We start from the raw sequence: 23187 nt of genomic DNA, 5'->3' as shown, positions 1-23187 counted from the left end.
AAAAAATGATAATGGATTCAGAGAAAACTGAGATTTGTATAAACTGATAAAGAATCAAGTCAGCAGAACCAGGAAAACAACTTTGAAAGACAAAAATGCTGATTAGTGCAATGACCGATGAAACAAGCTTCCCACCTTTTGGCCAAGAGCTAATATGTTAGAGACATATTTTCAGAGATGACCAATGTCTGGATGTATTATGCTTTGCTGTACTTGTTACAAGGGAGAACTGTTATTTGTGGGGGAGGGCCTTGAGTGGGAGCACTTGGTAGTTAGTGATTGCGATAAAAAAAAAAAAGAGAAAAGAGGCTAATGGGACAACCATGGAGTGAGAAGGATATGATGCTTACTTTTGATCCGTCGAAGGTAGGCCTCGTCTTCTGTTTCAATCAGGGGAAAGTCCTCTCTAGATGGACACCTAATGATGGAAAGGGGGAGAATCAGAGATGAAGGCAGAAATGGACTTAAGAGGTCAAAGGTTACAGTACACCTATGAACTTTTATGCCAGCAGTTCCCTCTATCCAGGATACTATCCACTTAAACTATACTTACCTTTGCTTCCACATTTTTCTCTTCTAAGAAGTCTTTCCAGACTGACCAACTCCCTAGTCCTGGTTAAAATCTTTGCTCTGGACTCTTAAACAGTCCCCCTCAATCCATAACATCTAACACAATAAATACTGCGGCTGCATGCATGGAGAGGCAGGCCTGGGCCTTTCCTAGAATACTCACACACGCACACTCTGCTGGATGACACGGATCCAAGTGTTTCTGTCTTCTCTGGAGGCTGTATGGACCTCATACATTTCAGGGGGAGCAGCACTGATCAAAAACATTCCCTTTTCCTGGTTGGCAATGTCCCGAACAATCAGGTTTTGAAGAGAGATTACTGCTGGCTTGTCCTGATGGAGAAGGGCAAGAGAAAGGAGGGATGAGTGGAAGAATCCTAATATCTCAAACTTCCCACTCTCTTCTAAGTGCTTAGAGATCTGTCAGAATTATGAGGATGGTATGCTAGCATTTACCAATTCAAAAGAAAAAATGGAGTTAGGAGAAAGGAAGGATGGTCTTACCAAGGCAGGAAAGATATATTTCTGGTCTTTCTCCTGAAGGAACACCAGCACATCGGTCATCAGCAGCATCAGTACATCTGGTAGGAGGGGTGACAGATCAACACTAGAATGAACTAGAAACCTGATTTTCCTTTTCTCTCATTTTAGATCAATTTTGTCTCAGTAGGTGATAGCTCCTAAGTCCCCTTTCAACACTTAATTTTTGCCTTTCCTCTCAGATTTGAATATTTTCTATACTCAAAATCTCCATTCCTTTTCAGATTGCAGTTCTCATACTTTCTAAATCACTCAAGTCCTTTTTGATACCTAACCTAAATCCCTCCTACTGCAGCATATGCCTACACCCTCTTGTTTTATAGTCAGTTAGAAGAGAACAGCAGGTCCCTCTCTGCGGCAGAATTAACCTTCACAGACTCTAAGATCCTTACCAAATCTTACTGCTGCCACCCCCAAACTCAGATTGATTTTCAGGTTAAACAATTCCATCTTTCTTCAGCCCTACAGATCCCTTTTGCAGTCTTTCCAGCTTCCTTCCCTGACCTTTTCTTCCCAGTCCCTCTGATTGTATAAGGCTCCTGAGCTAGAGCAGGAGATAAAGGTCAATCTTATAAAATAGGGAAGTAGGCTCTGGAGGGAAACATCTTCTTTCCCTTTACCCTTAGGGACCTTATAATCCTTTGGATGTGGCAGAGAGAAGGGGAGGTGTTTTGTCAAATACTTTAGAAAATAAAGCTCTCCAGCCTCGCTATTTTTAACCTCCATGGTTTATATTCTTAGCTGCTGCGTGGGAGAGATGGGAGAGAGGGAGTGGAAGGAAGGAGGAGGTTGGTGAAGACTGACAAGATCCAAGGCAGAAACTTGGAAGTTTTAAGAAGGGAGTACAAAGGTCCAGTTTATCTCTGGTGAAGTCAACTTGAACCAATGAAAATCTGTCCCCAGGGCAAACCCTCATTCCCACTCTGTAGTCACTCTACATTTTATCCATTCCTGTATTCCCTCTGCCCTCCTCCAGAAGCCTTCCTACAGGAGTCCAACACCTAAGAGCTCCCTTAGCACTGGGATTTTAAAGCAGACTTTTTTGTTACGTCCACTTGCACTGTAGAATTGTTCCTCTTTCTGTAAATGGGATCTCCTCAGAATAGCCTCAGAAGCATGTCATGACAATGTGATCCAGAGAAGACAACCATTCTCTCTGAGGCAGTGTATCTTTCAGTGAACAATGGGTACAAGGACCATAAACTTATTGAACTGACAAAGACTATCTCCTCTTCCTCTACAGTTATCTTCAGAGTAGAATATGAACCATCTTGTCTTTCCCCATCTGTCAGGGTACAGGTCACAAGATCAGGAAGAACTGACCTTTGAAACGCCCAGTGGCTGTCTTCCAGAGCAGGCAACCATCATGTAGCAGCTTTCGACGAAGAAGCTCTTCTCGGCCAAAAGGACCCTTGCTGGGCACTGGGGCCTGGGCACGGGGGTCTGTGCGTCCATAGATCTCCTGTAGACGAGCTCCCTTCTCCAGCTCATGTACCTCCTGGTCTACTGCTGATAACAATTCCTTCACCAGCCCTAAGGCTGTTGTCAGGTCCCGATGTTCCTCTTCATTGCCTAAAAGACAGGATAGAAAGGGGAGTCAGGGATAAAGAGGTCTCCTTAGTCACTCTGTCTCTCCTTGGCCCTTCTCCTAGAGGCTGACTCTGGTCCTCTTAGTTTTCTGGACCCTCTTAGGCCTATCCCATAGGTTGGCTCTGCCCCATCCTCACCACGGGAATGCAGCAGGATCCGGTCGATGAGAACAGGGTACTTGGTGATACGCTGTGTCACTAACAGGATGCATTCCTGCACCCCGTGCCGCCGAAGCACTGTGGAGCGGGTCACCTTCTGCAGAATCAGGATCAGATAAGAAGAAGTAAGGTCAGATGGAGTGAGACTTCTGGGATGGGGTTTGATGGGGAAGAACAGAGAGGGGTCAAAGACAGGAAGGTCCAAGACAGTCAGTGGAACTTCCAATCCCAAAGACCTGAATTTCCCAGTCAATGTATAAGCAAGGGATGAAGAAAGTCAGTAAAAGTTAAGGACCAAATGAAACTCTAGGTAGAAATTGTGGCAAAGTCTTACTCTGATGAACTGCTGGAAGCGCTTATCCCGAGCATATAGTTCCTTGTAGAGCTTCAGAGCCTTGGTATGACGGCTACAGAACTCAGAATAAGCTTTCCGCATCTGCTCTGCACTGGAGCCTGAGAACTGGAGGCAGAGAGATAGGTTGACAGAGACAAGGCCCAAACAATGTGGGGGTCTTCTACTTCTAAGGGAACTCTCTGCTTTCCCTAATGATCCCTAAATTGTTACTGTCTCCCTAGCCAGCCATACCCTCCAGTAGGCCCTCTCTCGACTTCTCACCTGGCTAATAAGCAGATCCCCTAGCCGGTGGATGACAAAGTTGCGGGTGCTGCCGGGGCAAAGTGCCTGGCGCCGGCGCTCTAGCAGCTGGCTGAGGAAGCGGGTATGGATGTCACTGAGCTCATCTACACAAGGAAAGAGACCCTGCACTAGGGCTGGTTCCAGCTGCAGTTCCTCCAACAGTCCTGTTCGGAACAGGCGGGTCATGATCTTCAGTGTCCTCACATGGTGCAGCTCTGTCTGGATCAGCTCTGGGTGAGGAAGGCCAAAGCATAAGTCAAGGAGCAAGGAAACAGGCCAATTGACCATGTACTGTTTTGTATTACTATCTATTTGTTTCAGGTTGTAATAATAATAATAACAGTAACAATAACGCAAAATGATTTTAGGCTTGCAAAGTTCATTATATCCACTTTCATTTGATTCTCGCAATTGTCTGTTAAGGTAGGAGTTACTGGTATTTATATTTTATAGAGGAGGAAACAGACTTAGGTTAAGGAATTCACCCAGGGTTCATATAGCTATAAGTGTCCTGTTCAAGACTGGATTTCAACCTAAGTCTTCCTGACTTCCAGTCAAGTTCACTATGCCATTATATTTTTAGTTAGTTGACTCAGACTCAAAGATCTTGAGGCAGAAGAGACTCCAATCCTCACCCCCCCACACAAGAAGAATGGGCCTTGCCTACAGTCACATAGATAGCTTATCTCTCTACAACATAAAGTCCTTCAAGAAGGGGCTGAATCCTTCACAATACAGAGCACAGTCCTAGGTCCCAAAGCAAAATTCCATGAAGAGCTGATGTTGTCAGAGTTGAATTAAAGAAAGGCTAATTGGGTTTCAAGGAGTGATCCAAAGAGTCAGGGTATAAGACTCCCAAGAAACCAGCTGGGCATTGGGGAAGCAATTCAGAGGTTGATGAGTCAGAATAAAAAGAGGCATTTGGTATCAGGATAAAAGGATTCAATAGGTTATAAGAAAGGAAGGGGAAAGAATGGAATATTTTCCAGCACCAGGGGGTCTTAGATTCCACTGAGCCCTAGGGTCTGTGCTTACCATAGATGACATCTTGACGCTTCATCACCTCTTTTTTGTGCTGCTGTAGGAAGCTACTGTCTACTGCCAGACTCCAGGAATCTGCTGCAAAGTCTTTCTCATCTGTCTCAAAGTCACTCATCAGCTCATTGTAAATCACTTCTGCACCTGGGGAAAGGTGTGATGGAGCCTCAGAGCAGTGTTTTCTCTTCTTGGAGACTAGATTAGAGTCTCCTCGGGCCCCAAGCTGTCCTAGGCAGGCCTCTTTCCCAGCCTGTTTCCACTCCTTACCTTCATCTATGAGAGATTCCACAGAGAGAGTTCGGTTTCGCATATTAAGGGAGTCTGTAGACTGAGACAGGATCCTTCGAAGGCCCAATGGGGACTCATCATTGAAATGCCTGAGGGGGAAAAAGTAGGTATATGTGTGTATACAACTAAAGAAGAAGCCAGGAATGCTTCTAGCATCAGCCTTCCCACTTGTCTAAACAAATACTCCATTTCCCGAGCAAAAAATCCCACCAGCTCACCCAGCAATGTTGGTAGTGGAGACACTCTTAGACAGGGAAAGGGAGGACCGGCCTCGTCGAGAGCCAAGTAGCGACTGGCGAAAGCTGTCGGACGGGTAGATAGCAGAGCTAGGGCGCTCTCGGATAGTGGCTGTGGGAATAAGGAGGTGGGAAAAACCCAGCTTGGGTAATGAGAAAAGGAGAGGAGACCCAGGAGTCCCTTATTTGTCTGAGGTAAAGTTCCTTCTCTATCTTTATCCAGAATTAGGGATTCCTAGCCCACCACACATATATCTGAAAAAAGGTAGGGATTACCAGATTAACTCATCCTCCCCAAGTCTTTAATACTTATTTGAACTTTAATATCCTATCCCTCAAGCAATCTAGGAAAAATCCAAGAGTGCTGCCACTATGGAGAGGGAAGGGAATGGCCTGAAGGTGGCAGCAGAGCCTAGTATCTAGATAGCCATATGGGGAGTGGGATGTGGGTTGTACTTACTCTTACTCCGCAGGGAGACGGACTGCAAAGCAGTGCTGTTCTTGAGCAGGGCAGCCTTCTGTTGCTTTAGGGCAGCAGGGCAAACAGAGAACATCCATTATCCAACAGGCCCAGAGCTAGTTAACTGGCCCCTGGACTGATGCTCAAGGAAAGGGCCCACCTCTCCTGGGGAAGCCTGGAGTAGAGAGTACCACCCAGTGGTGCTACTAAATTCCTAACAAGTAGAGAGGGGCACCGGGGACTGAGGTTAGCCTTTCCCCACCCTGTCTGAAATGCCCCAGGGAGTCTGTAAGATTTAATGCCTACACCAGCCCAGCTCAAAAGCCTAGTTTGCTCTCTGCCTTCTCACCTTCTGCTTGACCTTGGTGCAGTTGGCAAGAGCGTCTTTACAGCGGTTATGGATGGTCACGTTGCAAGCTGGAAGGACAGGATAATGAAGGGGAAAGAAAGGGACAGATGCATGTGCATTATATGTACCCCCACACATAGAAGGACAATCCCACCAGCGTCCCTCACCCCCAGCTCTTCAGGGTCTCAGCCTTCTGTTCCATCATTTCATAAAGTCAAGGATAAGGAATGCCCTCATCTGCCCTTCTGCCCGACTTGGCTCCTTCTAGTCAAGAGGGAATAAATGAAGAAGAGAACAAGTTCTGGGAATTTAGCTCAAAGATACCTGGGGGGATAAAGGAAGGGGGTGGCCTACTGCTGGGCATCAGAGTTAGCACAGGGTTGGGCAAAGAGCACCAAGCCAGCTGGAAGAGAGAGAACTCAGAGGGGTGGTTGCTGAAAGGCAGTAAACTGGCACCACCGTGGGTATGGGGGCAGGGATGTGACCACAAATACTTTTTTGAGATCTTGAGATCTAAGAAGCTCTGAGGTCAGGCTTCCGGGGAAGAATGTGACCCTCAAGGACTTCTAGGGTAGGCGGAGGCCCCAGACTTGGTCCCACTTCACCTTCAGCCCAGTTCTCTTTTCGTATATCAGTTTGCTCCTACTGCTAAGGACTGGGGCTCAGGCCCTGAGAGGCCAGTGTTCCAGAAGGGGCAAACCTACCATAGCTGCCCTACATCTGCCTCTTACTCACCACAAGCTATTTCTGAAGTGGGGAACAGCAGGCAGGCAGGAGGGCAAGGACACTGAAGCAAGACTGGTCAAAAACATCAAACCCAAGAAAGAGACTGACCAGCCCTTTCCTTCTCCATCCTTTACCCCGCCTCCTCCAGCTTCCCCTTCCCCACCCCAACCCGCTGCATCAACACCGGAAACTCTGCTAACTCCTTCAGACAATACCCAGAACCCTGTTCACTTCCACAAATACAAGGCAAACAGGGTGGGGCCAGAGGAAAATAGGTGGTGGGGGAGTTTTATCCCCTCCAGAGAGCCTTCTTCCAACCCCCACCCCTTGGTGTCTCTGGATGGAACCTCCGCATTCCACCTGCTCCCAAAATAGAGCCACCCGCCTCCCTCTGTTCCCGTGGTAACGAGCTTCCGGATTGGGAATTTTCTCAGGATCTCTGGAGGGACCTAGATTGGGGATCCCTTCTCACCTCCACAGCCCTCTGCCACCCCTCACCTGATCTAGGAAAAAGGTTGGGGAGGGCTCCTAAGTTCTTATAGTGTGCCTTCCCCAAGCTCCATGAGTATCTAAGAATTAGGATTGAAGCTCCCCCTTATTGCAAGATTAAAAAATCCTTTTCAGTGCATTTCCAATCCAGTCCTTAATCAAAACCCATTTTTTCAGTTCTCCATGTTTTTTGGAGGGGACCCTGGGGAAGCAAGGCTAAATGACTCTTCTCTAAGACCTTTCTAAGGATCTCAGGGAGGGAGGAAACCCCTTGATCTCATCCTGGTCTATTAGATTTGGATCTTTTAAGGTTTAGGAAGAGGCCAGAAGCTCTCTCATCATAAACCTGTGTGACCTCCCACCATCACAATGGAGCTGGACTAGAAATTGGAACCCATAATCCCATCCTTTTCTCAAGACAGAGATCTCAAGTTCTATTCCTAGCTTAAATGAACAGGAAGAGGCAAATGGATTCTAGAGTCCTGATTCCTAGTCCCCTCCAAAGGGATTGACAAGGCCAGCTGCAAAGTTGGCAGTTTTATAGTTCCACCCCCCACTACTGCCCCACATTCCTTCTGTTCCTTCATCCTATTACTCCCACCCTTCCAGCTGTTCCTGGGACAGATGTTACCGGATTGAGAACCCCAAGGAGGAAGAAAAAAGTCACTGGAGGGGTGCAGAGATGCCAGAACAACAGCTGCAGAAGAGACACCCCACCAAATGTTTTCTTTCCTTTCCCCATCTCCCTCTGACACATTCCCACGGCTACTATCCCACTCCTCAGAATAAGAGAGAGAATCAACAAGATCTAAGCATCTGATCCCAGGAGTTAAGAGTTTATAGAAGCAGGGAATCTTTAAGGTTCAAAGGAGGAAAGGAGAGACAAAGACATAAGGGTCAGATAAGGGCAAGCTGGTAGCAAACCGCAGGGTCCTGGTAACTTACTTGGGCAGATAAGGGCTTCCTTGGCCGTGATGCTTTTGTTACAAGCATAGCACATCGTCATGCCCGATACAGAGATGGTGGTGAAAAGGTGCCCATTGGTATAGCGGGCATCCTTGGCTTCTTTCATCTTCTCTTTTTCCCGGTTCTGCAAGGAAGATGAAAAGATGGAATCAAGCTAGAGAAGACCTGGAGTAGAATTCCAGAGGGTCTAGAGAGATAGGCTCATGGTTATTGCTGATCAAAAGGTCCTGATTGAAGACTGACAGAAAGATAGCAATCTGGAAGATTGATTTCTACCCAAAAATGCTAAGGAAATAGCTAGCTGCTCAGAAGGGCCCTCCATTTATCTTCCAATCATCGGTGACTTGATCCCAAAGGAGTCAACTAGGTTCCTCTACCCACCTGGCCCCGACGGCTTGGCTGCCTCCGGTTGCCACTCATCTTTTCTGCTCTGGTCTTCAGAATCCTCACCCACAGTCCACCCTCCCCCCCAAGGCCTGGGCTTTCCTTGTCCCCTTGAGCTTCTGTGTTCCCTCTGCCGGGAGAAGATGCGCAGAGAGGAGGGAAGTGCAGGCAAGGCAGAGGATGCCAGCTCACCAACTCTGGGAGTTAGCTCCTCTTATAACCATGACAACCAGTGTCAAAGCCGCCGTCACTGTGGCAGCCACAGCAGGGGATGCAAGGAGATTCCCCTGATCAGACTGGGTGGGGGTGGGAGTTCCACCCCCAATACCAGAAGATTGAGTCTCTCTAAGCTTTGACCTCAGCCCAGTAGAGCTAGATATTTCCCTTTATCTAAAGACCTGGATTTTTCCCTGGGTGTGGGGGTGGGGTCATCCTATCTATTCCCTTATCTCTAGGCAAGATGAGCCTTTTCCCAAACTGAACCAATTTGGGGCACTCTTTCTAGATCCAGTAAAGGAAATTTCGAAGTCTTCCTTGCTTCTGTCATAAAGTCTGTCCTGGAGTCTAGCTTTCATCCCTTTTGCCAAATTAACCCTTTCCCTTTCACTTTACTCTTCAGAGAGAGAAACTCCTTTCTTCAATTCTCAAGTTTTTTTAAGCCCAGAAATTCCTTTTCCACAACAGCATTAGTTCTGACTTCAGGGATATAGAACAAAATACAACTCTCCCTATGTACATACATACCAACCTGAGAAATTTATCAGATCTCAAATATTAGATACTCTCAATTTAGCCTTATTTCTTACATTTCTGCAGAGATGAAAAGTTTGCAATTTTATCACTCTAACCTTGTGAGAGAGCTCTCGTAGGTATTATCTCCATTTTTATAGAAGAGGACATTTTATAAGTAAAGGAACTTGCCCAGAGTCACAGAGCTGACTGAGTTCCTTATTCCATTAGTACTGGTTCCACTATGATATACTGTTTTGTCCATTTTCCAAACCCCTGATTAATTCCGACAACTTCCTGGTTCTAAGGCCCTTTGCTCTGAACTCCCTCTATCAATCCCCAGAAATCTAAGCCTGAGAACACTTTCATACCTATGGATCCATATTTGACAGGACCCTTCTAAGTGGATTCCTGAATCTGATCACTGCACCTCTCTTAGACTTGAAGGAAAAGGGTAAAGGGGCATAGAAAAATGCCAATCCTTAAGGGGCATCGTGATATGGAAGAAAAAATACTAACTGGACTTGATACCAGGAAAAACCTGGATTCAACCTTTACCTCTGACATTTACCAGTGTTAAAGTTAATCATTTTTACAGCTCAGTAAATCCTAGAGAAGAAACTTCATAACTAATCTATATTTTCTGTCATTTTATTTTAACCCTAAATTTTTAGTTGTACACTAGCTATGTGACCTCTGACCAAATGATCTAACATCAAGTCTTATTTGTGTATAAAATAGGCATTATAATATCTCTACACCATATAGTTTTTGTGATACTTAAACCTTAAAGTTTTATATCTGTTAACTATTCTCCCTGTCAACCTTAAAAACAGACACTTTAAAATCAGAAGGCTAGAGTTCAGAGTTTTCTTTACTTGCCATTATGGCCACTTCACTTCTCCACTCAAAGACCTTCAGAGACTTCCCAACCTATCCAGTCAAATTCAAACTCATTTAAAGTCCACAGCTCTATCTTTCCAGTCCCCAAAAGTATAGAAAGCCCTCCAGGGAATGTTATTTACTTTACTCTTCACAACTACCTCTAGGAAACAAGAGTCTAGGTTTGGGGATATTCCCCCTTCTTATTCTGATTTTTCAGATGAGGGCATTGAGATTCAGAGAGGTTAAGTCACTCCTTCACAGTCCCAGAGCAAGTAACAGCTGGAGGCAAAATTCAAACAGAGGCCTCACCCTACTTGAAGTCAAGATTCCCCTTAAGCACTCTATGCTTTGGCCAAACTTAAATTGTTTCTCTCCTAAACTTCAACTTTCCTCAAACTCTGTACTTCCACCCAAATTATTTCCCAAATTTAAAATGTTCTAGCCTCTTTCACCCAATGAGTTCATAGCCACCCTTTAAAACAACTCAAATGCTCTCTTCTTCCTATTGTCTTCCCTAAAATCCCCTATTAAACTTAATTCTTCTATGTGATTTTGACCTTGAACCTCAACCAGTCCCTTTATTTTCTAAATGAGGAAACTGAGGCCTAGAAAGGTTAAGTTACTTGTTGGGGGGGGCAACTAGGTAGGGCAGTGGATAGAACATTGACTCAGGAATCATGAAGACCTGAGTTCAAATCTGATCTCGGACACTTGATAGTTACTACTTTTGTAAACCTTGAGCAAGTCACTTAACCTCACTGCCTGGCAAAAACAAACATACAAAACAGATCACTATTTGTTCAAGGTCATGGGAGATAGTATATATAAAACTGGGATTCAAATTCATTTTTTCTGACTTCAGATTCAACATACTTTCTACTAATACAATGCTTCCTCAGACCTCACATTACTTTTATATTTTCCTAATATACTTCATTATGTATTATTAGTAGTCATTTAGTCATCCTATCTTATCCTCTTACCAAACTAAGCTCCATGAAGACAAGGCTACGTCTTATACTAAATCCTTCTTATATTATGGAATTAAAACATCCAAAATAGTACACATACTCCAGGAAAAAAAACAAAATTTTAATATTCCATGTTGGAAAGGAAGAGGCATCTTTTTATATTGCTGGTAAGAACTGTAAATTGGTATAAACATTTTCGACAACAATACAGTCCTATATAATGAGTCACAAAATTGATAATACATACCCTTTGACAGTAAATAGACTTTATCCTAAAAATGGCATATAAAGGGAAAAAAACCCATTTTGATCTTTTTTTTTTCTTTCCTAGAATCTAGTGTAGAACACTATGCCCAACAGCTCTGCAAACCTTAGATGAATGAATACCACCAGGTCTAAATAATGACTGAGAATTTTAGAAGACTCAAACCCAGGTTGTAGAAAACTCATGTAGAGGGATTGCATAATTCCAGTTCCCAATCTGTATCAACCTAGCCCTGTGAGGGTTAAGTGGGGAGAGGGTTGTCATGGTGCTTGGGATCAAAAAGAGGAAGTAATGGAAGGTTGAGTCCAAAGACGGGATTGTACAAGAGCAAAGACCTGGATGTGGGGTTCCACTTAGCATTCCTGGGGTACCCCAGAACCAAAGCTGCCCTTTCTTGCCCTGAAGGGTCTCCTAAATTTGGCCAAAAATGAGCCAAGTCAGCAGTCCCTGCTATCTCCCCACTTCTTGCTTGTTTTCTAAACCTGACTCTTCAGGTTCCACTTTTTCATCCTCTCCTATTCTTCCTAACTCCTTTTTTTCTTTATTCCTTTCCTCCTCCCCAGTTCCCATCTATTTTTTTTAAACTCTACTCACCCCCCCATACCAAAATCTATTGTGTCTCTTCCTTTGCATGATAGTGGCAAATCTACCCTTCATTCCCTATTCTGAAACCTCCCACCTGAAAATCCTTCCTCTGTAGTTTAACCTCTCTCCAGCTTGATCTGACAGTCTCTTCTCCAATGGCTATGGATCCCCCAAAACCTTTCAAAATCTTTAAGGACTCCCCTCTAAAAACTCATCCTTACCTTTGCTTTACCTAGTTCAGGATTGGCTATATAGCTCTGCTATCCAAATAGTATGGTGCTTTATACCCTGGCACCCCCTTCCTTTTTCTCCTACTTCTGCCTCAAATCATAATTTTTAACCCCCCCCCAACTCCATCTTCAGATCTCCAGTAATTTCATTTGCCCAAATAACTCGTCTTCTACATTCCAAATTTTGGAGGCAAAAAAAATCTGTGTAATTGGGAAGGTTTTGGACAAAATCAAGGAAGCAAAAGGCTTAAAGGCAGAGCTAGAAAAGAGGAACATGGGACAGATTCCCTTCCTTCCTTCCTTAGATATCTATGCCCTTGAGCCTACTGGAAACCTTGGGCTAAGCCCAATGGCACAGTGGTGTCTGAGACCCGGCCTACCTCAAGCTCAAGGAACTTACCCTTTCCTGAAGTGACCCCCTTTCTGGTCTGGTAAATAGTGGGCAGCAGCAACAGCACATAGCAGCTTGGCTGCTGCCAAGAAGAGTTGGCCCCTGGCACTGCCTAGTGCTATTGTAGGAGATAGTTTGTGTCTCCTTTAGCGTTCTGGATTGGAAGGGATGAACCATTCTGCCAGAGGAGTTACTACAGAGTAAGCTGGACACTTTTATTATTTTTTTTACACAGTCCTTCTGGTCTTATCACTCCTCCTCCAACCTACTTCCCTCTCCTCCAAAACTTCTAGGAAAGGCAATGCTATTCTTAATAGAGGATCTCCCAGCTTCAAACATTAGAACCTTTTATGCTAATCTCCAACTTTCTTAATGCAACTTTCAGTTCTGACTAGTTTGTTCCCTGTGGAGTTAAAAATACATCAAGGTCTCTCCCCCCTCATTTCTGGTTTCACTCCCCAAGGTGCCCTTCTTGTTGCCTTCATTTCTGTTGCTATAATGCCAGTCCCTTCGAGACCATAGGACCATAAATTTCAAGCTGAAAGAGATTTATAAGCCATCTAGGTCCTACTCTTTCATTGTATTTTTTATTCTTCCTTGCATGGGGCAGCCTTTATCTCACCCCCAGAAAATACATTAAGCATGATACAAAGGACCTATATTAGTCCATAAAGCAATATAATTCTTCTCTCCAGTGAAATCCACCTTTTAGAATCTGTACAGTTCCTAGGTGTTTACCAATACACCTATGTACCAGGCCTTTCCCTGAAAGGAAACCAGTTTAGGTTGCCTGGAAGGAAAGCTCCCTCTTACCTCCTAAGATCATGAACTCCACCTAAAAGGGAGCTGAGTCAAACTAGAGTTTGCTAGAGTCAAACTCCTTTCCATTTAGAACTGATAGCCAATTAGCAAAGGGAGAATCCCAGATCTTCTGTTGATCCATGTTATTTCTTAAGCTGGCTGTTCCTCTAAGTTTCAAACACCATGCTCTCAATACTCTCCTCTAACAAGTTGATGCTAGCCAAGAACTTGCCTTTCTTTTGAAGATTAGATTCCAGAATTTTTGAACTTGGGGTGTCTAGGGAGACAACCACAAGATTGCTAGAGTTCAGGAACTCCTATTTGTCCATTTGGTTCCCCTCTTCTCCCAGGGTAGCTATTTATTGGGCTGAGAACTTGGAACCCAGGAACTCCTTCTACCCTTTCATTTTACAGCTGAAAAGGTGAGTGGCTTGTCTGTAAGTGGAAGAGCTGGAGTTTGAGCCTTGGATGGACCAGAATAGAAAAGTAAGGGGTCCATTAATCTTTTTTTGTGTCATGGACTTGCTTCTGGCAGACTAATGAGGCCTATAGACCTATCTCAGAATGTTTATAAATTCACAAAATAAAATGTAATGGATGACAAAATAAATGAAATGAAGTGAAATTATTAAAAAAAATTTCTGGCTACAGCTTAAGAACCCCTGATGCAGAGAATTTTCCTTCAGGATATCAGAGACCAGGATAATATTTCTCCTTTGCCTCCCTTCCTTGGGCTTCATCTCCTTCCTTGCTCCTGGTCTTTTTGTGCTACTTACTGCACTCCCACCCAAAGGCTCCTTCTAGAGATCTTTACCTTGGTTGAATGAAAGGGAGAGGGAATTGTGGGTTATAGTCAAGAGGTTTTCTCTTATTTCCTGCCATTCTTCCTTCATGTTAGCTCTTAAAAGTGGAGGTGAGGAAAAGGATGACACAGAGGAAGGGAAAAGCAATGCCAAAGATTCAACCTTGACTTCCTGCTCTCTACCAGTAAACTGTGGGGGTGGAAGGGGGCCCTGTGGAGACTTGCCTGAGATGTTTGCAGTTGAGAGGTAGATAGAAAAGGCTCTATCTCAGCCTCTCATTCTTCCATTTGGGCACACCTCCTACCCCAATCACTGGGAGATTTGACCAGAAAGTCTAATTTCCATCTCTCTTGCTGACCCTCACTTCAGACAATGGTCTTCTGTGTTTTCAGGAGAGATCCTGGTCTGAAAGAGAGGACTCAGGCATCCTGGCTCCTGCTGGGGTCTCTACTAGGATCTGGAGTTACTTGTGGTTTGGCCCTATGGCCATAAGACTGGGGTCATCTGCTAGGAGGGCATAAAATGGCCCCAGAACTGCCTTGCTCTCTTATAATATCCTAGAAATCTAATCTCCTGCCAAAGGAGATCATTTGGAGGAGGGAAGAAAAGAAAAGACATGAAATTCATTCAGAGTAACAGAAAAATCCCAGAGAAAATGCTGGGCTCAACACAAGCACTTCATAGATGTTTGGCAGATAAATGAATGAAGTAGAGATCACTGGAGCAGAGAGACAAAGGAGGAGAGGGGACTCTGAAGCACAAGAGCAAAGTGAGGTAGTAGGGGATGAAGAACAGGGGTCCTACAGAGAATAGAGATGGAAGACTGACAAAAAGCTAGGTAGAAAAGTCATGGAAACTTTGCCTGAAGACCCAGACATTCTGACCCCCGGTCATTCCTCAGCCCAGCTGCACCTGTCAGGCCAGGAGAGAAGACTGAGCAGAGGACTAAGGGAGAGCCAATCAAACAGACGGGCATTTGTATAGATGAACAATGGCTGTGCCAGTGTTCTCTGCCCTCCTGGCACAGGGCAGGCCCACTGAGCTGATGGGGGGGAGGGGGCAGCTGCTGTCTGCTGCCCAAGCTCTGGTCCCCCCAATCTGCTTCAACAAAACCCAACAAGCCCCAAACTCCCCCAAACTGCTCATCCAAACTAATAGAAGAAATGGATTGTTTCTATCTGTATCTCCTATGACCCTGAACCTGCAGAGTCCAGGCAATTCCACTTACTTTACTTTCATTTACTGAGGTCTAAGGGCTGAAATTGAGGCTATGTGTATATTCACAACCTATCTTCCACACTTAAATACTCCAGAGTTTCTACCTTCACCTACTCCTGAAAGAGGAGAGCCTTTAATCTGGTTGTTTCCTCTACAAACTGAACCCACGGAATCAAAAAATATGACAGAAAATGAAATACACTTACAGACACACACACACAGACACACACACACACACACACACACACACAGAGTTTAGAGGTTCTAGCCAGATTTCTTTCCTTTCAGGTTAAACCTAGGTATGTTTCTTAAAACACCATGGAAGCTGGGCCCTGAGCTTTCATTTTAAATTCCCTCTGCCTCTAAAGATTCCTCCCTAACACACCTTAATTCCTCTTTCCCCAGTTGATTCTCTAGTCTGTTTTTCTTCCTTTCCCGACTCCATGAGACCAGAGCTTGTCCACAGTGTTTTCCAAGCTCCCAGTGTCAGCCTCCCCTAGGGAACCCCAATTTCCTCAGCCTTCCTTCCAGGACTTCCGGCCTCTTAGTCCCCTCCCCAGCTTTCCCAGCCCTCCCCCTTTGCTGTGCTCAAGTCCTTATACACAAAGCCAGCCACCTCTCTCCACCACTCAGAACAAAGAAACCTTCTCTCTCCTCTTTCCTCACACCCTCAATTCTGCCTCACACCCAGAAGCCTGGGTCCTAGAAATTCTAAGAAGAGCCCCAGATCCCGACGCCATCCTTTGCAGCATCCTGTCTCCTGGCCCCTGACCTTTCCTAGTCAGAAAAGGGACCTTTGTTCTGGGAAGAAATCAGGCTCAGGGTTTGGGGGGCTGGGTGGGGGAGGGGTGGGGAGAGAAAGACTATGGAAATTGGGGAGATCCGTAGAACACGGGGATGTTGGAGGCAAAAAAGTTGTTGAGGTCCTGAAAGTAGGGAAATAAAGAGTTAAAGTGTAACGGAAAAGAAAAAGGGCAGTTGAAGAGTCAGAGTAGAATGGCAAAAGAGGAAGATAAAAACCAGAGTTCTCCCCTCATGAGCAACCACAAAAGATGGGTAGAAGCCTAGATGAAACTAAAAGGTCTGGGTCCAATCCATCATCTGCCCCAAACTAAGGATTAAGGAGATTCACCTTTCCATCTCCCCTACTTCCTATCATGAATTAAATGAAAGAGAAGGCAGTTACACTGGAGGAAAAGTTAGATTTAAAAGTATGTTGATCAAAGGCTACCCCCTTTTCTGTAATCAGTTTCCTAGCGGTGGCCCTCCCTTTGCTACCTCCTCTAAAGGCTCCACTTTTTCTCCGTCCCTGGTGGATTTTAGCCTACAAGACTCTGTGTTCAAAGGTGAGAAGCAGACTTGTAAATGCTGGGCTCCCGGTTAGAGTCTTGAAATGGGGGCTGGAGATGGGGTCAGGAGATGGTGTAAATGTAGACAACCCAGATGGACCGGCCTCTTGGGTCCCAAACATCACCCACGGAGGGAGGGTACTCGGGCGTCCTACTTCCAAGTTTCCAAATCTCACACCACCTCTCCCCTTCTCCCCGCGAGAGACGACCGACCAGGGAATTCTGCCTACTCAGAACCCCTTCACATTTCCCTCCCACCTTCTGGTCTTCCCCACCCCCCTTCCTTTTTAGGGTGGAACCCAATTTCCGTGGTTTCAAAAAAACCTCTCCGCCCCCCTTGGCCTCACTCCAGGGTCTCAACTCTAACGGCCAAAAAAATAAACAGATTTTTGGAGCTTAAGCCTGGCCGCAGCGGTGTGGGACTGGTCCGGGAGAGCCCCGCTCCCTCTTAGCCCCAGGCTAGTTCCCCCGGGCTGCCCCAACCGGGCTCCCCCGGAGGAGGCCGAGCGAAGCCTCCCGTTCCTGAAGGGGGAGCGCCTCCTCCGCTCCAGCCCGGGGCCGGGCTCCCCCCTCACTTCTCCAGCCGCCTGGGGGGGGCCTTCGGAGCCCCCCGCGTCCGGGGAGGCAATCTGGAGGGAGGGCTCCCCCTTGGGGGTCCCAGAGGGCGCAGCGCCCAGGCCAAGCACCTGGGCCGGCCGGCCTCGGGGCGCGGGGGCGACGGAGAAGTCAGAGATTAAACCAACTCGGAGGCCGGGCCGGGCCGGGCCACAATGAGGCCAGTGTGCGGCCCGGGCCGGGCACGGCTCTTGCACAAACTCTTCCCGGCCCGGCTCTTACTCACTGGCGCGTCAGCCCCATCCTTCCTAAGAGGCCAAGGAATGGGGGGCCCGCTCCCCAACAAGTGGGGGTGACATCTGCAGCCAGAAAGGGGGGTTCTGGGGGAGACGGGTGCCCGGGCTGGGCGGCGGAGGGGGGCTCCCCCCGGCCTGGGGTCCGGGGGGGCGGGGAGCGCGCTGAGGTGGGGCGCAGGACGCGGCTCCCCGAGGGGTCACAGCCGGCTGCGTAGATGGAGGCATCCCCACACAAAAGGCATTAACTCCCTTGCTCGGCCACGCCGGGGGTGGGGACGCGCAGGACGGGGCCGGGCCCCGGCGCTCCCCGGCCCCGGCGCTCCCCGGCCCCGGCCCAGGCTGTGCGTGGGGGCGCCGGGGGTGAATCACGGCTGGAAAGTCCATCCGCGGCCGCGCCGGGGCCGCCCGCTCGGGAGGAGACACGCGGGGAAAGCCCGGGACAAAGGTGGGGGCGACGGCCGAGGCAGCCCCCCCCCGCTCCTCAACTTTCCCGAGCCCCGAGCCCCGCTCCGTCCACACCCCCCGTCCGGCCCGGGCCGCCGTTAGCGGCTGCGCCCCGAACCCCGAGGGGAGGGGGCGCCGCGGGCCGGCCCACCTTGCTCGCCGGCTCTCGGCTCCTGTCGATCCGCGCCCGCGTGAGGGACTCGATGCGAGACATAATCCGGGGGGAGGGGGCTGGCGAGGGCGGGGGCCGCCCGGGGGGGCCGCCGGGGGGAGCCGGGACGCGGCCGCGGACCCTGGCGTCCAGCTATTGTCCGCGGGTCGGGCCGGGGGGGGGGGGGCAGGGGGAGGGGTCCGCCCAGCACGCGTCCGTCTCGGGGACAGGAAGTCTGACTCCCCCAGCTCGGCACCCAGCATCAGTTCCTCAAACCTAGTCTCCACCCCCGCCGGGGCTGGGGGAGGGGAGGGGGAGGGGGGAGGAGCGGAGGGGAGGCGGGCGAGGGGAGGGGGCGCCCCTGGGCCGGACCCCCCTTCGCAGGGGCCGGGGCGCGCTCCTGGTCTCCTCCTGCGGACGCCCCCAACCCGCGGATCCCCGAAGCCTCCCCCGGCCCGCTCCCTTTAACTGGAGGCTTCCTAGAAGGAGCGGCGGCGGCGCGGGTACCCCGGGCACCCCGGGCACCCCGGGCTCCCGGCGGGGGAGGGGCGGGGAGGGGCGCCGGGCACCGGCCGCGGGGGGGCACGGCCCCCGACCCCCGGGGAAGGTAACATCCGCTCCGCTGGGGAAGTCGGCCCCGGCCCCCGGCCCCGGCCCCCGGCCCCCGGCCCCCGGCCCCGGCCCCGGCCCCCGGCCCCCGGCCCCCGGCCCCGGCCCCCGGCCCCCGGCCCCGGCCCCCGGCCCCCGGCCCCCGGCCCCCGGCCCCCGGCCCCGGCCGCGCGCCCGCCCGCCGGAGTTTGGTGAAGTCCGCTAGAGCCGGGAGCCGGGCCTGGCGCGCCGCCGGCAGCCCGGGGGAGGCGTCCCTGCCTCCCTTTGTATCCCGGCGGGACCGGCCCCGGGAAACATTGACACTCGCTCTTTGTGGCTAGACAGCCCTCTCTTCTGAGAGAGTCTTCCGGAGGAATTTATTTATTTTTTTTTGCTTTTAGGAAAATTCCTCTTTGAATCTCACCTCAATCCCTCACCTTGCGGCCTGTGACTGCCTCTCAGCAGGTCCCACTTTTCTGCAGAAGCCAAGAGAAGGCAATTGTAAACCATCTGTGCCCGGGGCTGGCCTGGTTCTGGTCCACCAGGGCGTGGCAGCATGTTAAAGGGGGACAAGCTGGACCTGCAGCTAGCTGCTCCCTTTTCCTGCACCCCCTCCCCATCCAACTCCGAATTCTCCTAGGTGCCAGATTGAGCCCCTGCCACTATTTTGGAAACTTCCATTTTATTGGCTGGGTTTGGCGTGCCCCCCCAACACACACACACACACACACACACACACACACACACATACACAGAGTATTTTCTCCTCCCCTAACAACCACTTTCCCAGGGTCACCAATTATCTCTATTTCCAAATCCAAGGGCCTTTTCTCAGCCCTTATGCTTCATGGCCTCCAACAAACCTTCACTCCTTCCACCTGCATACTCTCTTCTCTAAGGGTTTCTTTCTGCTCCTTCTTGTTCCACTTCTCACTATGATGGTTCCCTCTAAGCACCTTAGCAGGATCATTTATCCATGTGCCCCCCCCCCCCCATGGCTGTGTTTGGCTGCAGTGCTCTTCTAGATTCAGTACATATCCATCTCATCTCTTCTGAGCTCTCCAACCACACATCACCTCTGTGGCCTATAGGTGTCTCAAACTCAACCTAGTACAAACTGAAATCACTTAATTCTACCCCTAACTTCCCTATTTCTGCCAAGGACACAACAAGTCAACTCTATCCTCTCAACTCCTGTCCAGTCCTAGTTGCTTTGCCTCAGTGACTGCCCTCCCCTCCTCTTCATTCACCCAGCCACCACTTCTTTGGGTGCCTCCACCCCCCCACTGAGGGGCACTCTGGTCCTGCCCTCCCTTCCATCCCCTGCACAGCTGCCAGCACCAGTCTCATCCACATTGTGCCAATTTCCTGCCCAAAAAGCCAGTGACTCCCTAACCTGTCTTGTCTCTAGGATGCAATACAGACTGTTCTATGCAGTGTTGAAAACCCTTCCCACACTGAGATTTGGAGGGGCTGCCTCCTTTTAAGGCTTGTCTCAAGTGCCTCCTGACCCAAAGGTCTTTCCTGCTGCCCCTCCTTGTTATTTAAGGGAGAGAAGTGGTAATTCTGGATGTCACTGTGTGAAGGGCTTTACTGACTCATTTGATCCTCAAATATCCCCATTTTAGAGATGAAGAACTGGAATCCAGCAGAGTCACCCTGCTAAGAAGGTTTCCATGCCAGGCCTTTTCACTGGCTGTCTGCCCTCAACGAAATCTAGTTCCCTTGTATGTCAGGGCATCACCTCCACCTGCCATGGGACAAGCCCTCTACAAAAGACCTTTCCTAATCTCCTTTAATATTAGCGCCTCCCTCTGTGGAACATCTCTGTTGTATCTTTAGAGCTTGTCTGTACCCAGGTGGTTGGCTACCCCATTAAGACTGTGAGCTCCTGGAGAACAGGGATTGTCCTTGACCTTTCTTTGTGACCCCACATGTAGCCTGGTACCAAGGACATGCCTAATAAACACTTGTCTTGTCCCTTTCCTTCCCAGTATCTAGAGGAAGGAGCAGCAAAAAACAGCACAATAACTCCTTACACCAACAGGACCAGGCTAGGGACTCCAGCTTCCCCAGAGGGCAGGCAAGCCTGACCAAAGAGCTAAATCTAAAAACAGCCTACAGGAGGCCAGAGTCAAGCAGCCCCTCTCTCCCCTTTCCTGCTCTACTCTCTGAGGGGCCCAGAGGAGGGGCAGGCTATAGCCTGAGTCTCCTCCACAAAGTTGTGCAGGCCCCAAGGCTGCCACAATATAACAGAAGAACAGATGTACAGACTTTCCCAAATGTACCTGAACAGAAATCTGACCCCTAATCCTAAATAATTTTAGAAACTAGCAATCTGCTCCTTGCTCTTAGCCTCTAAAGTCAGACTAGATATTAGATATGGTGATAATAAAAACCCTATTCCTTTCTGTCTCTCACTTCCTGGAACTTCTCACAGAGCCCCCCCTTTTGGAAACAGAGAAAGGGAAGGTGAGGCAATCTGAAAAAAATCCAAAGGATTTAACCTTACTCATTAAAAGCCCGGACTCTGGTCACAGAGACAGACCCTAGATGTGGATTTGTTCCTGCTCTGTCTCCCTCAGCCCCCCCCACCAAGGCTGTTTTCATACTTACTCAGACCCTGTCCAATGAATGACCCATGAAATACGGTTAAAATGCCAGTCAGAGGACTTTGGGCCATACCCTGCCCCTAACCCTGAGGACTTGTGTCACCAATTCTACTTTATGAGCCCCGATATCTTTATCTATAAAATAAAGGGCTTTGGATCCATTGTCCTATCACTCAAAATAACCACTTTCTTTATCCCATCCTACATAAGATACACTCTGTTTCCTGTTGAGGAATAGAGGGAAGGGGATCTGGACACTTGACAATACCTGGTCTTCAGCCACATAAGCAGTTGGGCACTGTGGATGGTTCCCTCCCTATGATATTGACTCTTAGGCAGAGAGGAGCTAAGGCATGGGGGGGAAGCAAAGAATGTGAGGTACAAATGAGACCTACTTCTGAGGAAACAATGCCTCAGTTTTCCTCAGGGGAGAAGCTTACAAGATTAGAGATTCTTGGGAAAAGAAAGACTGACATCAAAGGTAACACCTCTAACACTCTCTTATCCAGGACATGTAAGTGGGGAGGTTCAACATGGTTGTGCAGCAAGATGAACAATCTGGGGGAACAGGGCCCGAGCTGAAAGGAGGGACATCAGAGGCTTCCTGGCTTCCTGGGCTTTATTCTAGCCCTTGTATAATTAAGGAAGAGAAAAGTATAATTATTGCTACCAATGCAACTCTGAAATGCTCCAGGACAGGAAGGGAGAAAAGCAGAGATAATGTGTGAAAAGGGAGGCAAAGTAGATATAGACAAAAGATATGTACAGCAAGGGAGAAACAGAGGAAGAGAAAGAGCTTAGACAGGAAAAAGATAAAGAGACATAAGGAGTAAGCCAGAAACAGAATACCCTAGAGGGCAACTGAGAACTAGAAACAGGGAATGGTGGGGGAGGAAATACTGGGTGGTGAAAATTCTCTGACTTATTCTAAAAGCTTTTCTAAAAATTTTAGGATATCAGAGTCCCTTAACACCCACTGCTTTATGGGGATTACCTTTTCAGATCCAGGCTGAATAGAGCCAACTTCCCCAGCCAAACCCCACCTAGTAGAAAGAGAGTAACTCCATTATCCAGAACTTATGTGACTGTCCCTGAGTGACCCCCGGAAGAGAAGACAAAGACCTAAGGACCTTGGGATTCCTGGTTCAGTCTCCAGAGGTTTGCATTTCCTGAGAGGGGAAGAAAAGGCTTCTTTTCTCTTAAAGATTTTCATATTCCCCACTTGTTTCTTTTCCTCTCCATATCCTTGTGTTTTTCATCCTTCTTTCAGCCTCAACTTACCCACAGCTCTCTGGTAAGAAGATGCTAACCTAACAGTTTTTCTATCTTTGCTTTTCTTTCCAACTTAGTCTGGGAACAAGGGGGTGCCCTGGAGAGCTGCAAAGAAGGCTCTTATATGGGATAAGAGATGTGGTTGGGAGGTATCTAGTACAAATGGCAACAATCAGGCTTCTTCCCCTTCCCCCTTCGAGCTATACCCTCAACCCCAGCAATAATACACAATTAGAAAGTCTATGTCTGAATCTCCATCAGTCTGGGATACAGGATTGTAAACAGCCACAAGTATATGTTCAGGTACACATGCATACAATGATGCCCCTGGTCTAGTCTCACTTCTTCCCCTGGTGCCACCTGAAGCAAGGCTTAAATTCTTTCCATCTTTCAGCCAGACGGGAAAGGGGGAAGGGAGAAGAGCCCAGCCAACCTGAAACTTGGGAAGCTTTGCCTTCCCCTAAATCCAGCTGCTACAGCTGGCAGCTATGGGGGGAGGAAGAGCCGGGGGCCAGGAGACTGGGTGGGAACAGAAGAGAAGTGAGTTGTTAGGAGAGGGAGCTCCCAAAACGGAACCAAGCTCCAAAGTCTCAGTTTACAGGGGTAGGAAT

General features: G+C 48.4%; 1 protein-coding gene across 5 annotated transcripts in view; it reads right to left on the bottom strand.

Moving 5' to 3' along the window:
• Positions 1 to 23187, bottom strand: part of ARHGEF2 (Rho/Rac guanine nucleotide exchange factor 2) — a 41822-nt gene that overhangs the window by 4565 nt on the left and 14070 nt on the right. For 4 of the 5 annotated variants that reach the window (XM_074223258.1, XM_074223261.1, XM_074223260.1 and 1 more), the window contains 13 exons: positions 8027 to 8171; positions 5867 to 5934; positions 5518 to 5581; positions 5040 to 5169; positions 4801 to 4910; positions 4531 to 4677; positions 3475 to 3725; positions 3193 to 3318; positions 2838 to 2955; positions 2434 to 2682; positions 1075 to 1151; positions 734 to 903; positions 351 to 418 (listed from right to left, as the gene is read on the bottom strand). In XM_074223258.1, coding sequence (XP_074079359.1) covers positions 351 to 418; positions 734 to 903; positions 1075 to 1151; positions 2434 to 2682; positions 2838 to 2955; positions 3193 to 3318; positions 3475 to 3725; positions 4531 to 4677; positions 4801 to 4910; positions 5040 to 5169; positions 5518 to 5581; positions 5867 to 5934; positions 8027 to 8171 — 1723 coding nt within the window. Of the gene's footprint in view, positions 1 to 350; positions 419 to 733; positions 904 to 1074; positions 1152 to 2433; positions 2683 to 2837; positions 2956 to 3192; positions 3319 to 3474; positions 3726 to 4530; positions 4678 to 4800; positions 4911 to 5039; positions 5170 to 5517; positions 5582 to 5866; positions 5935 to 8026; positions 8172 to 18104; positions 18273 to 23187 lie in introns of those variants that run through there. The other variant, XM_074223262.1, reaches the window with a different exon arrangement.

Source organism: Macrotis lagotis, chromosome 2, assembly GCF_037893015.1.
Source record: "Macrotis lagotis isolate mMagLag1 chromosome 2, bilby.v1.9.chrom.fasta, whole genome shotgun sequence".
NCBI lineage: Eukaryota > Metazoa > Chordata > Mammalia > Peramelemorphia > Peramelidae > Macrotis > Macrotis lagotis.
This window is presented reverse-complemented; position numbering and strand designations above follow the sequence as displayed.